This window comes from Musca vetustissima, unplaced genomic scaffold (assembly GCF_032173495.1).
Source record: "Musca vetustissima isolate MV318-11 ecotype Yass unplaced genomic scaffold, APGP_CSIRO_Mvet_v1 utg2401, whole genome shotgun sequence".
Classification (NCBI taxonomy): domain Eukaryota; kingdom Metazoa; phylum Arthropoda; class Insecta; order Diptera; family Muscidae; genus Musca; species Musca vetustissima.
In genome coordinates, this window is record NW_026883923.1 from 89,702 (window position 1) to 103,536 (window position 13,835).

The following is a 13,835-nucleotide window of genomic DNA, read 5'->3' on the forward strand; positions in this document are numbered from 1 at the left end:
GATATGGATTAAACATACAGATAATGGAAAATCATATCATGAAAAAGGAATAAAATTATTATTTTCATTCATGAATTTGAAAATTTGTTTCCACATGTTTTGGACTCCTACGTCACAAAGGCAATTTTTAACCCTTTCAGTGTTTTTGTCGAATGTATTCGACATTTAAATGTACTAGCTTATTCTACAAGGAACTAATTTGTTTGATTCCTACTAGTTCGCTATATGCACTTCACTGTATAAAAACCAAACGAAGTCATGGTGATGACAACTGAAAGGGTTAATTGTTTGACAATTAACAGTCTTCGACTGTTCTGTCGTTTGTAGACGCAGGGTAACTAACTTATTCTACAAGGAACTAATTTGTCTGATTCCTACTAGTTCGCTATATATGCCCTTCACTGTATAAACACCAAACGAAGTCATGGTGATGACAACATTTTTCGCAATCTTCATCGGCATTGCCGATTCTGGCAACGCAAACACGTAGCATAGAATATCGGGCAGCGTACTTTCTCTTTGCCATTCAAAACACACGGCCAGGAATGTAATTGGTAATGTCTCAATTTTGGTAGAATGTATCCATTGCTTAATTTGGTTGTTATTGTTTTGGGTCCATTGAATTGTCCTTCTAGTCGTTACTTTTCCCAAATTGGTGTGCCTGTGTTCTATAGAGACATCAAACGCTGTAGCGGCGACTATTCAATAGGATGCCGAAAGATCACAACTTAAGATGACATGCTTGGCGTTGCTGAAGCGAAATGTCAGCACTTAATCTTCGGTACCCGAATTGGTAACTAGTCCACAGTTAGATGGGGCGCAATGACAAACAAAAAGCAACACAAGTAGGTGTAAGTTTGCCATGGACAAAGAACAACAATAGACTTGCTGCCAACTATGTACATATGCACATAAGTATGTACATATATATGAAGGAATGAAACCGACGGACAATAAAAGGCATTCATTGTTTGCCGACTATCCGTTGTGGCTCGCTGCTATCCATTCAGTGGTAGCGCGAGGTTCCGGATTGGACATTTATTGAATTCAATAGTGAACGAGATTACATGTTAATTTGTGTGTGTGTGTGTGTGTGTGCATTTTACAATAATTCGTTGTATTCATTTTGCAAAGTTTGCTTTATCCAGGGCAAAAGTTCCGTGACGCGGGCGTATACGCCTGGCTTTTTACGCTGGGCACATCCAACTCCCCAAGACACAATGCCTATAAGGTTGCTCTGGTACACTAAAGGACCGCCAGAGTCCATTTGACAAGCATCCACACCGCCGTTCTTGAAGCCTGCACATATCATTCGTTTAGTTATTAGGCCTCCCATTTGTCGGTTACACGTCGACTGTTTAACTATGGGTACTTGAGCCATTCTCAATTGCTCAGCGGGTGGGCCCCAGTCGCTGGTGTAGCCCCATCCCAATACAGTCGCATAGTGGCCGTCCTTGATTTTGGTTTTTGAACTTGCCAATTTGATGGGTTGAACTGATGGAGAATATGTGAACCAGCCCTCGATTCTCACAAGTCCTACATCATAGTCTTGTGTTTCCGCTGTCCACTGCTGATGATAATGCGTGTTTAGGACGTCGAAAATCAGTCCATCTACAACGTTCCTCGTCTTTTCTCCCACGTGTACTTTTAACACCGTTGCAGAAGTCGAAGCTAAGCAGTGTGCTGCAGTAATCACTGTACGCCTATTGATGATGGAGCCGCCGCAACTGTGGTAGCGACCGAAAATGGTGTCCGTCATTAGAGAAACAACATACGGATAGCTGTCGGTGGCTACATGTCCGCCTACAATACGAGGAACAATACTCAAGTTTTTGAACCTTGTCCGCAACTCGCCACAACGAACAGAATACAAAGCAAGAGAACTGAATACAAATAACGACGTTATACTTGGTGAAGATCGCTTCATATTGACAGCTAACCGCTACTACACTGAATTTTTGAGGTGTCTCCGGCTTTTCATACGATGTCAGATGTGGGCACTGCAGACAACCTGATAAATTGCTAAGAAAAATGAGTTGAGAGCGGTAATTGTTTTTCGATTGCTTCCAATCACGACCAGCAATGTGTTTCCCCATAGTATGTTTATACAACAATTTGATAAAATATAATCAGTGTAGTAGTAACGGCATTCGTAATCAGACATTTTTAAAGTTTCCTAATGACAGCGAATGAGATGGAAGCGTTTAAAAGAGAAGCATGAAGTGAGTCAGGTGATATCCAAAATGTGAAGCAACTCTTAAACGTTTTAAAATGTCTTTGATATTTTGGTAAAAAATGTCTGTTCTGCCCATCTTTGTCTTCCGTAAATCAAGTCTCTTATTTGTACTAAGAGTTGGACCTGTTTTTACTCTAAATTTACATTTATATTTTTTACCATTCACTGTGGTACAACATTTAGCGCAACATACTACATTTCAAATTTCAATCTCTAACTTTCCATTATAGGGGATGAAGAGCAACAGCTCTGATTGGCTTTAACATGGCGAAGCCCCGGTTTTTCTTGGTCCCTCTTTCATCTCAATTGTGGACACTGACCTCCCCGTCGTGTCACCTTGTAGTTGAGGCGTTGGGTTAGTTGCTCGCACTCGGAAAAAAACAATACTTTGAAAAAGCAACGAAAAAGAAAATCGAATATATGGAACGGCACACCTTGGACGCTAAATATTTTTTTCCAAATATATATATATATATATATATTGTTACAAATCTGAATAACGATATTGGTAACCACAGCATCATCTGAAGGAAGTTTTCCCACCCTACGTGGAGTAAGAACGCTTCTCGGCGGACAATGCCATACATTCCCCACTAATAAATAGTTGTTTTTATAAAAACAACAAACTGGGATTCAGCCTAACTACTTAGCAAAAACAAAATACAAATGTAACCCAAATAACCCGCCAACTGAACTGAAGTTTTAGACGCAGGCACGGTCAAACTGTTTGGTTTATTGCTTTAACTAGCAATACCAACAACAACGTCATGTGCATTCGTCACAAAGTGACGACACATAATAGTGGGAAATGTATTGTAGATGTCTGCAAATGCCTTTTTAACCACGAAGTCAGGCACCAACGAACTTCTCATTGAGGTGGTATCGCTGGTAACGTAAGTACTGCGATTTGTTACAAGACACATTTGGTTTCTTTGTAAAGAAGCCATAAATAGCCTCTGGGGAGAATATCCCAACAAAAAAACAGTAAGGAAAGTTCAAAAGCCGGACGTCATCATCAAATAAATAGTTGTTTTTTTTTATAAAAACAACAATCTGGGATTCAGCCTGACTATTTTGCAAAAACAAAGTTTCTGAGAAATCAGATGCAAGGCCACGCTGTTGTTCATTAACTCTAATGTTTAGACATAAATCTGAAACGAATACTGATGGCATAATAAATATAATTTTCTAAAAATAGTAGATTTACTTTGCAATACAGATTGCAATACATTTAAAGTAATGAATTTATATATTTTAATAAATGCAAAATATTGTCTTTAGTTTAAATTAATTTTCACCATTCGTATTGTCTTTCCATAGATATACATTTATACTCTCTAATCAAACTTTAAATGTTAAATAAATCAAAAACAATTAAATTGTTTACAATTCTCCCTTAATACTTTTTGTGTGAAATTTTGAACTTTTAATATTCTTTAACATGAATAAAAGATATCACGTATTCGTTGAAATCAGTTGATTCGCAAGCGTTTTTTGTATAAAACGAATCGATCATATCCAATAATTATTAATTTTTCGGGGTTTCATTTAGCGGCCAAGGTGTGCCGTTCCATATATTTTAAACGAATTGGTTAATAACCGCGGATGTGTCGCCACAATCCATTTTTGATAAAATGGATAAAAAATCTTGTATCGATGTATTTTGACCGATTTACACAGATTCGCGAATGTGATAAATAAACATGAATGTATGTAAAAACAATTCGAAGAAAAAGGCGATTATATACGTGAATTTATCAATATACGTTTTTGCAGTTTTTCCAACATTCAAGGTACCTATATCGCCGTTTTATCGGACGGAATTGAACAAAACTGGGCTCATTAGATTCGGCACGTAAAAAAATCAAAATAAAATCACGCGGGGTTCCACGGCAGTGATTATAACAAAAATATGCAAATAATATGCAAAATATACAAAAAATATGCACGGTATGCTAGGTCGATATGCGATAAATATGCAAAAAATATGCACGGTATGCTAGGTCGATATGCGATAAATATGCAAAAATATGCACGGTATGCTAGGAGGATATGCGATAAATATGCAAAATATAGGCAAACATATGCAAAAATATGCACGGTATGCTAGGTCGATATGCAATAAATACGAAAAATATAGGCAAAAATATGCAACAAATATGTGCAAATAACAAAAAAAAAAATTATATGCAATATGTTCATATTTCGCGAGTTATAAACTTGCAAACCTCAGTTTCAAGGAATTTAAAACATTTTTGTAATTTCCCATATATAATAAAAGTATGTAATAAATAAATTAAATAAAAAATGCCCTTTCAGCTATAATATTACAAAATATCACGCGGGGTTCCACGGCAGTGATTATAACAAAAATATGCAAATAATATGCAAAATATACAAAAAATATGCACGGTATGCTAGGTCGATATGCGATAAATATGCAAAAAATATATACAAAAAAAAATATGCAATAAATATGCAAAATATGCAAAAATAACGGTATGCTAGGTCGATATGCGATAAATATGCAAAAAATATGCACGGTATGCTAGGTCGATATGCGATAAATATGCAAAAATATGTAAAAAATATGCACGGTATGCTAGGAGGATATGCGATAAATATGCAAAATATAGGCAAACATATGCAAAATATGCAAAAAATATGCACGGTATGATAGGTCTATATACAATAAATATGCAAAATATAGGCAAAAATATGCACGGTATGCTAGGTCGATATGCAATAAATACGAAAAATATAGGCAAAAATATGCAACAAATATGCAAAATATGTGCAAATAACAAAAAAAAAAAAATGATATGCAATATGTTCATATTTCGCGAGTTATAAACTTGCAAACCTCAGTTTCAAGGAATTTAAAACATTTTTGTAATTTCCCATATATAATAAAAGCATGTAATAAATAAATTAAATAAAAAATTTCCTTTCAGCTATAATATTACAAAATATATACTAAAATAAAATTTTCGGAATTATCAATCACGCAGATTTATTTTGAATGTGTTTATACGTTATTATTTATCTTCATGTATTATGTATATTTTGTGTGTTACCACGGAAAATTTTCAAATTTTGAATGAAATGTTACGAACTTCAAATGGAATATTATGACTTTCAAATGAAATTATATGAATTTTAAATGAAATTCTATGAATTTTGTAAGATATTCTGTGAATTGCAAATGGAATTCTCGAATTACAACTGATATTTTATGAATTGCAAATAGAATTTTCGAATTATGGCTTAAATGTCACAAGCGTAATTGATATTAAAATTGGAACTTAAAATACTTCACAATATGACGATTTTTTTGTTCGAGTTCAGAAACCAGTGTCACGCCACCCAACTCAATTTGAACATACATTGGAAGCAGTTTGTTCTATATCTTGTTTTGTCTATGCTATCGTCACAGTCAATAACCGGAAGTAAAGTGTATCACTACAACGCATTCTTGTGCACATGATGGATACACTTCCATGAATACAAACATTTGCTCGATGTGGGCGATTACTTTTCTAAAATGATCTCTGTGGGGAGTTGTAATCAACAGATTTCAGTGGTTTGGTTCTGACCAGTGAATATGCAGGTGTAGTTTAAACCCGGAACAATTCTTTTATGTTCTACGATTTATTGTATTCAAACTTGCAAAGCTTACACCGTAGAAACACATTTGATAGGTCGGCTTTACTCAACATCTACTAACCGAAATACGAGTATTTTGATTTCTAACCCTTTGTATACCCTCCACCATAGTATGTGATTTTACAACAACAGAAATAATGTAATTTTAGAATTTTATTTTGCCTCCTAAAATCGTGTATGTGACCGCGGAAGTGCTCATTACAACATTTTGGAAAATTGAAAACATGGAAGTAATTCTGAATACGTAATTTTTAACATATATTTTTTTTAATAATTTATGCTGTATTGTGTACAATATATATTTTGTTTAATCTCATCTGATTTTTCATACCCCCATATTACCATTTGCGTTTGATTTATATATATATATATATATATATGAGAATGTATATATACATATATATATATATATATATATATATATACATATACATTCTCAATCTGTTGGAGGCTTCTGAAGGGACAACTATTGAAAATCTGTAAAATATTTATATTAACAAATTAATTTTTTCTTTATTGTATGGCACTTACCCTAGATGAATCGTATGATTTTTTTAGATTCTTGAAATATTTAATTCAACAGCACTTCATCTTGTATATCGCAAATATATATTGTTATCACAAATCCCAAATTGCATAAAATGTACACATTCCATAACTTTATTTATGACAGATGATAAATGATATACAAAAATTTGAGTCTAGGAGTAGTGCAGCTACAAACTCTTGAGGCAACACATAGTTTTAACATAGATGTGTAGGGTATTAAAACATTGTGTTCTGATTGGTTGAAATAAATTTGCCTAAATTTTGAAATGTGGAGGCGAATTAAATTTTATTTGCCTTGATTACAAATTTTGACATATTATGTTACCAAAATAATTGCTTGTTAATTGATGCGACGATAATTTACTTGAAAATCTTCTTTAAAGATTGTAACATTGAATGTTAAAACAAATTGTTGTAATTTTTAATTTCATAATAATCGTTCAATATTAAGGGCGTCAAATAGATTTTATTTGAAAAATCGCTAACTTTGAATTGTATGTTCTGAAAGATATAGATTAAAGACTGCAATTGTATTAATGTATGTACGCAGAAGTGGTATTTACACACACTCCAATATCGGGCCGATCGCTATGAGGCCGCATAAAGTTCAAAGATGTCACAAATGGTGATGAATCAAAATCCTTATTTTCTCTCTATTTTTGTAATAGACCATATTTATAGTTCATATGCCATATATAGTTCATGTTCATAGTTCATGTGGAGAAGTTCCATATAATGTCAATTTTCAAATGTTTTACTGCCTCCATCATAAAGTGGAGTGTATATTCCATTTGTCACAGCCCTTTCGTTCAGCCTTATTTCTTGTAGCTTGTCGTCGCATCTACAAACTCTTGAGACAATGCATACATTAACATAGATGTGTAGGGTATACAAACATTTTGTTCTGATTGGTTGAATCATTTCTTGTAAATTATAACAACTTTCACGAAAATCTTTCCAGTTTTGATGTAGCCCTCATTTTTAGATATTTTCATTTTTAGATATTCATTTTTAGATATTTTGGTTCTTTCGAAGTTAAATTAGAAAAAAAACACGAAACTTCAATTTTATTTAAAAAAATTAATTAATATTTTAAGGCGAATTAAAAATTACAACAATTTGTTATGACATTCAATGTCACAACCAACTGGGTCGCTGCGACTACCTTGGTACAAATTATAAATTGTGTTGTGTTTTGGTTGTGTTTTTTTATTTAAAGGCAAAACAATTAGTTTTCGTCTCGGCAAAACAAATTGACGTTAAACTTAAGTTTTCTCTATGAATTCGCTTACTGGCCGACCTTATATAGGCCTTGGACAAAATCAAAAGATCCAAAAGTCAACTTTTTGGTCTGTGGCAAAAATCAAAAAGTCCACTTGTTGCGTTTGCTGTTTTATATATGACAGAAGAAACCACTACCTACAGAAAATATTATAAAACATATTTCGAATGTTCGTTTTCCGGAGTAACAAATTACCCCATAAGATTTAAATTTGGTTATTTTACACAAAAGGTTTTGGTTCATTTGACCCGCTAAATATTCACACTTCGTTATTATGATAACCAATCGGAATAGTTGGTCAGATCGTCTTCCCCATGGAAAATTTGTGATGTGTGGTTTATAGTTGTGGCGTCTGGTCTATTTTACCAGCTAAATTTTGACCGATCTTCATCAAAACAGTCATGTTTATTCCATGATCAGACACCTTTCACTTTTTATAATTTCGTGATGTCCGGGTCTAGAGCAATAAGAAAAATATTAAAAAATACAGTTTTTTGTCCATTTCATTAACCGATCATTACCCGTCATACATCCAAACTTCGTGAGGATTGGCCTGTATCGTCTCCACAAAATGAGATGTGCGTCTTCGTCTTAGAATTTATTTTCACACACATAAACTGAGTCCCCTTGACTTTTCCTCTTTCATACAATGCCGTTGGACGTTGACGATGTTCAACAGTTGCTAAAAAATCAAAGAACACAATAAAACACGAAGAAACTAAAATCGATTTGCCGTAATTAATAATATTTGGAAAAAATCGTCAGCTTTAGATTTTTATTTTCCACAGAAAAAGTTTGTTCTCAGATACTGGCGACTGTTTTTTTAAAAAAAAAACAAGAAAACGATGTCAGACGGTTTTGCCGACAGATTCATACACTCACGCTGAGGCTTTCTATATTTTCAAAATTTTGTTCCACCGAAAATAGGTTTTGCGAAAATAACCGCTTATTTGGACACCCTGTTTTCTCCTATCTTTAGGGATAGGAGAGTTTTGTGTTTGCAAAGCTCATTCGGATTATTCTTCACATTGCCAGACTTTATTTGTAACACGTTTATATAATTTGTCTTTGGTATATAACATTGGTTGACTGTACATAGCAGTCAGACTAAATCATGTCCCATTGTTGGGGGACTAAGGAACTGACGATCTTATATGTGGACATTACAGTGGGAGAAATTGTCACGTTTCCAATCTGAAATAATATTTTTTTATTTTATCTCCACATATTCCGTATGCTCCATGATCCACCTACCTTTTCCGGTCAAACAGCTGTCGCGGATCATATCACACTGGCTGTAGAAGAATTGATGCTCGTTTTTTGCAGAAGCGCAGACAGCTTTGAACGGATCACAGTTATTCAATCCACTACACGAAGTTCCTCGAACCGCTAAGACAACCACAACCACCAGCAATAGAATCGATAGAATTAATGCTGCCCACACCGAAAACCTATTCAGCATGCTCCCTGGTACCAACATATGTGCGAATTCTGATTTTACATGGAACTGTTAATAGCGTTATTGTTCTATATGGCAATTTATTTCCTTGTTGTTGTTGTGGTTTGGTTTTTGCACTTTTACTGAATCTGCTATTAGCTAATGGCTTACGAAACGCTTTCTAGCCGCGCATAATGATCGCTTAATTCGAACCGGAGTGTGCTCGCTCGGCAGTGCTCTGTTTACAAATGTCGCTGTGGAATTTGGTACGGATGTTAACGACCGGCCACAAATTTCTCAGAGCACACGGTATGTGAGCAATTTCATTCAGCCATTAACTGCTAAACACTTGTTCAAATTGAAACGCACCTCCCACTGCGAACATGATTCGTTTCTGTCGCCGTATTCTCTACAACTGTGGCTTCTCTCTGCAGGTAAATGGAAAAGCACTGACGTAACGAATGTTCCTAATCATCGGTCATGCGACGCAATGAATGCTATTGTCAGCATTGCAATGCTGCATGTCGAAACTGTGTATCCCCTTTTTTGAATTTAAGAGATAAAGCTTCTGCAATGAAAATGTGGAATGTTTTAATTCTCGAATTCAAAAAATGTAATTTTAGTTTTTTATTTAATTCGATACAATAATTCAAGAATGTCGCTATAAAATTTCAAGTGAAAATCTCAACAACTCTTGAAGATTTAGCCGATTTATTGCGTCAGTATGAAGCGATGACATGTGGGATTCGCAAATTTAAAAGGCGTTTTTCGCGAAACAATGTTTGTTCGTATGGCGGGCACGATAACTCAAAAAATAATAAGCCAATCCATTCCAAATTTTAACTCCTTATTCTGTACGTATATATCTAACGCATGAACTAGGATAAATACAATCGACCAGGGTCTTTCATATATTCATAGTTAGGCTATTTGTAAATTTTTGTGCGGTGTTAATAATTCTAGCTCATACCAGAGCCTGACATTTACTCGTTCAATTGACGTTTAATTTTTTTGGATTCGGATGATTGGATTTCGATGTTACAAAAACCAACAACAAAATTATGTTAATACATTTTCCTTTTTTAAGATTGCCTTCTTTAACTCTGCTACTATGTGAAGGGTTAGTTGGTGACCCAAAGAGTTTTATCATCACTATATTTTTACTGGTGAAATGTATTAAATAACATATTAAATTGAAATAATCACAAGTTTTTCTAACATAGTATAAGGGTTAATAAAGAAAAGGAACCAAAGAAATGGAACCCAATTTTTTTAATTTTGAAAGCTTTATATTTAAAGTTAAAAATGTTCACACAAGTCGACGAATTTTCCCATTTTTAGTCATGATGTCTACAGTCGTGTATATTTGAAGTTGATAGAGTGGCCAGACTTTAACCACATTTCGAGAATTTCATTTTAAATTCGAAAACTCAATTTGCAATTCATAACATTTCAGTTCACCTAAACAAACCAATAATTTTATTAAGCACTTCACGATTAAGGGAAGCTGTGTTTTGTCGTAAACCTGATAGGATCTGATCTGTTTGTCTGTTGTTACCGTCAGGAGTTTTATTTGCATTTCTGGTGTTGACCAGAAGAAGGCGGGTCATAATTTTACAAATGTGTTGCCCCGACGCCGTACGATGAATGCACGATCCCACTTGGCTGTAATGGACTTTGACTGCAGCTGCAAATACCCGACACAATCTTATCTTTCGCTACATTCGATTACATGGTTATACGTTATACCTGCGGGAAGTGAGATTGTATGTGCGCGCATACAGTTCTGCTCAAAGCATTTACAACTTGAATTGTGTTGGCATCTTTTAGGCGGAAATATTACACACTGATGGTTTAAAGTGGTTTCAATACGTTTCGACAAAACAAAGAGCCCATTTTGTCGAAACTGTATACATACCAAAGAAAACCCAATGTGGTACGTCTCGCCCTGATGGCCCCATGTTGAGTTATTTCACTTTCGAATCCAGCTCCATGATCAAAGTTTTGGTATGAAAAGGAAATCCTGGAGAAAAAAACTACGTACCCACCATTATGTGGTCGCATAATGGATTTCCTTTTCATTGCAAAACATTGACCATTAAGCTCGAGTCGAAATTAAGCGCACTTAAAATGCATTCAAATGATTATCGCCATAACAGACAAAATTCAAACAAATAAAACATAAGGGAAATATTTAAAATTGTTGATGATCCTTCAATATTTTATCCATTATTCAACATTTTACAGCATTTTTAACCACAAAAAAGCTAAAATGTAGACGGTCATTGATCGCAGGGTTTAAAAATTAAGTAAAAAAAACATAACTCAAACCAAGTGAAAAAACGTTAAGTTCGGCCGGGCGAACTTTGGATACGCTCCACCACAGGTATACTGACTGGTATTTGAAATGAAAAAGTGGATATTTATAATTTTTAATAGAGATATTTGGTACCCAATAAGAACCCAATGTACCACACTTCAGCGAATTCGGTTGAAAATCGCCCTCAAGAACCTCGCTTTTTATACTATGGTGGAGGGTATAAAAAGCGATTTTGCAGAAAATGCGTTTACAGTTTTCAATTTATTCACACTTTATATGGGACACAGGAACTTCTCAATTAGAGTGTGTAAGAGATATTCATATGCATTTTTACACAGATCTGTCTTTTGTCTGCAGGCAAGTCAAGTTCGAAGATGGGATATATCGGTCCACGTTTAGGCATAGCTCCCATATAACAGTACCTTAAATTTTCGGTATTTTGGGGTTCTTGAGCGCGTTTTCAGCCGAATACACTGAAATTTGGTGCATTAGGTTCTTATAGGGTACTGAATGTCTCCACAAAAAATTATAAATATAGGTCCACTTTTTCTGGTAGCCCCCATATAACGGTACCTCCTAATTTTCAGTATTTTGGGGGTTTTGATTGTGTTTTTCCACCGGATTGGCTGTAATTTAGTATTTTGGGTTCTTAATAGGTACCAAATCTCTCCACAAAAAATATAAATATAGGTCCATTTTTTAAGCTAAATGCGGGTTACAATTCATATAAATGAATACATATATATAAGGTTAATTGACGAACTTTATGTTCTTGTTTTTTTTCGTATCTTCCGCAGATGATATGATTACAACAGAGTCTTAGAACCAAACCCAAACACGGAACAAATCATATAACTATTTTAATATAAAAAAGGGGGTTATATTGGGATGACCCCAAAAAGGGGGGCAAATATTACACATTTTTGGTAGGGAGATTTGTTGCCATATACGACTACAAAATACCAAATTGCAGCGAATTCGTTCGACTACAAAATACCAAATTGCAGCGAATTCGGTTGTAAAACGTGCTCAAGAACCCGAAAATACCGAAAATTGGGAGTACCCTTATATGGGGGCTATCCGAAAAAATGGACCTATATTTATATTTTTTTGTGGAGAGATTTGGTACCTATTAAGAACTAAAAATACTAAATTACAGCCAATCCGGTGGAAAAACACAATCAAAACCCCCAAAATACTGAAAATTAGGAGGTACCGTTATATGGGGGCTACCAGAAAAAGTGGACCTATATTCATAATTTTTTGTGGAGACATTCAGTACCCTATAAGAACCTAATGTACCAAATTTCAGTGTATTCGGCTGAAAACGCGCTCAAGAACCCCAAAATACCGAAAATTGAAGGTACTGTTATATGGGAGCTATGCCTAAACGTGGACCGATATATCCCATCTTCGAACTTGACTTGCCTGCAGACAAAAGACAGATCTGTGTAAAAATGCATATGAATATCTCTTACACACTCTAATTGAGAAGTTCCTGTGTCCCATATAAAGTGTGAATAAATTGAAAACTGTAAACGCATTTTCTGCAAAATCGCTTTTTATACCCTCCACCATAGTATAAAAAGCGAGGTTTTTCGGATAGCCCCCATATAAGGGTACTCCCAATTTTCGGTATTTTCGGGTTCTTGAGCACGTTTTACAACCGAATTCGCTGCAATTTGGTATTTTGTAGTCGTATATGGCAACAAATCCCCCTACCAAAAATGTGTAATATTTGCCCCCCTTTTTGGGGTCATCCCAATATAACCCCCTTTTTTATATTAAAATAGTTATATGATTTGTTCCGTGTTTGGGTTTGGTTCTAAGACTCTGTTGTAATCATATCATCTGCGGAAGATACGAAAAAAATAAGAACATAAAGTTCGTCAATTAACCTTATATATATTCATTTATATGAACTGTAACCCGCATTTAGCTTAAACTACCTTTGGAAGAAATAATAAGATTGGCAAAGTTTGAATGAAATCAAAATTTTTGAAACAAATTTGGTCCAAAGAATATTTAGAACCATAATCGGTTTGTAGACATGTCGGTATAGGTACACTTTTTGGTTTGTTCCCTATATGTTTATTTCAAGTACCTGTCAGTATATCTATGGTGGAGGGTATCCAATGTTCGGCCCGGCCGAACCTAATGCTTTTTCACTTGTTGTTATTCAACTCAAGCTGCCCTACCTTATATTATTGTAGCATGGTTTATCCCACATTTCTTTCGTGTTCTGTGCGCTAATTAGAACCAAAGGGAAAATTTTTCAACCGTCAGCATATATAAAAATTAGACTTTTTACTTTTCATTCATCATTTTCAATTTGACTGAAAAT

At 34.6% G+C, this 13,835-nt stretch overlaps 2 protein-coding genes across 2 annotated transcripts; both read right to left on the minus strand.

The window, feature by feature from the left end:
- Positions 1-1,102: 1,102 nt before the first annotated feature.
- Positions 1,103-2,096, minus strand: LOC133330909 (trypsin-1-like). The gene is made up of 2 exons (XM_061539309.1): positions 1,892-2,096; positions 1,103-1,803 (listed from the first exon to the last, which is right to left on the minus strand). The coding sequence occupies exons 1-2, from the start codon at positions 2,094-2,096 to the stop codon at positions 1,103-1,105; spliced, it is 906 nt and encodes a 301-aa protein (XP_061395293.1).
- A 6,787-nt stretch (positions 2,097-8,883) lies between these two features.
- Positions 8,884-9,195, minus strand: LOC133330910 (uncharacterized). Its single transcript, XM_061539310.1, has 2 exons — positions 8,988-9,195; positions 8,884-8,927 (listed from the first exon to the last, which is right to left on the minus strand). The coding sequence occupies exons 1-2, from the start codon at positions 9,193-9,195 to the stop codon at positions 8,884-8,886; spliced, it is 252 nt and encodes an 83-aa protein (XP_061395294.1).
- Between the last annotated feature and the right edge of the window lie 4,640 nt (positions 9,196-13,835).

Coding starts and splice junctions, on each gene's coding strand:
- LOC133330909 (XM_061539309.1), bottom strand. CDS start 2,096: ATGGGGAAACACATTGCTGGTCGTGATTGGAAGCAATCGAAAAACAAT. Junction 1,804..1,891: donor CAAGTATAACGTCGTTATTT/GTATTCAGTTCT, acceptor CTCGTATTGTAG/GCGGACATGTAGCCACCGAC.
- LOC133330910 (XM_061539310.1), bottom strand. CDS start 9,195: ATGCTGAATAGGTTTTCGGTGTGGGCAGCATTAATTCTATCGATTCTA. Junction 8,928..8,987: donor CAGCTGTTTGACCGGAAAAG/GTAGGTGGATCA, acceptor ATATTATTTCAG/ATTGGAAACGTGACAATTTC.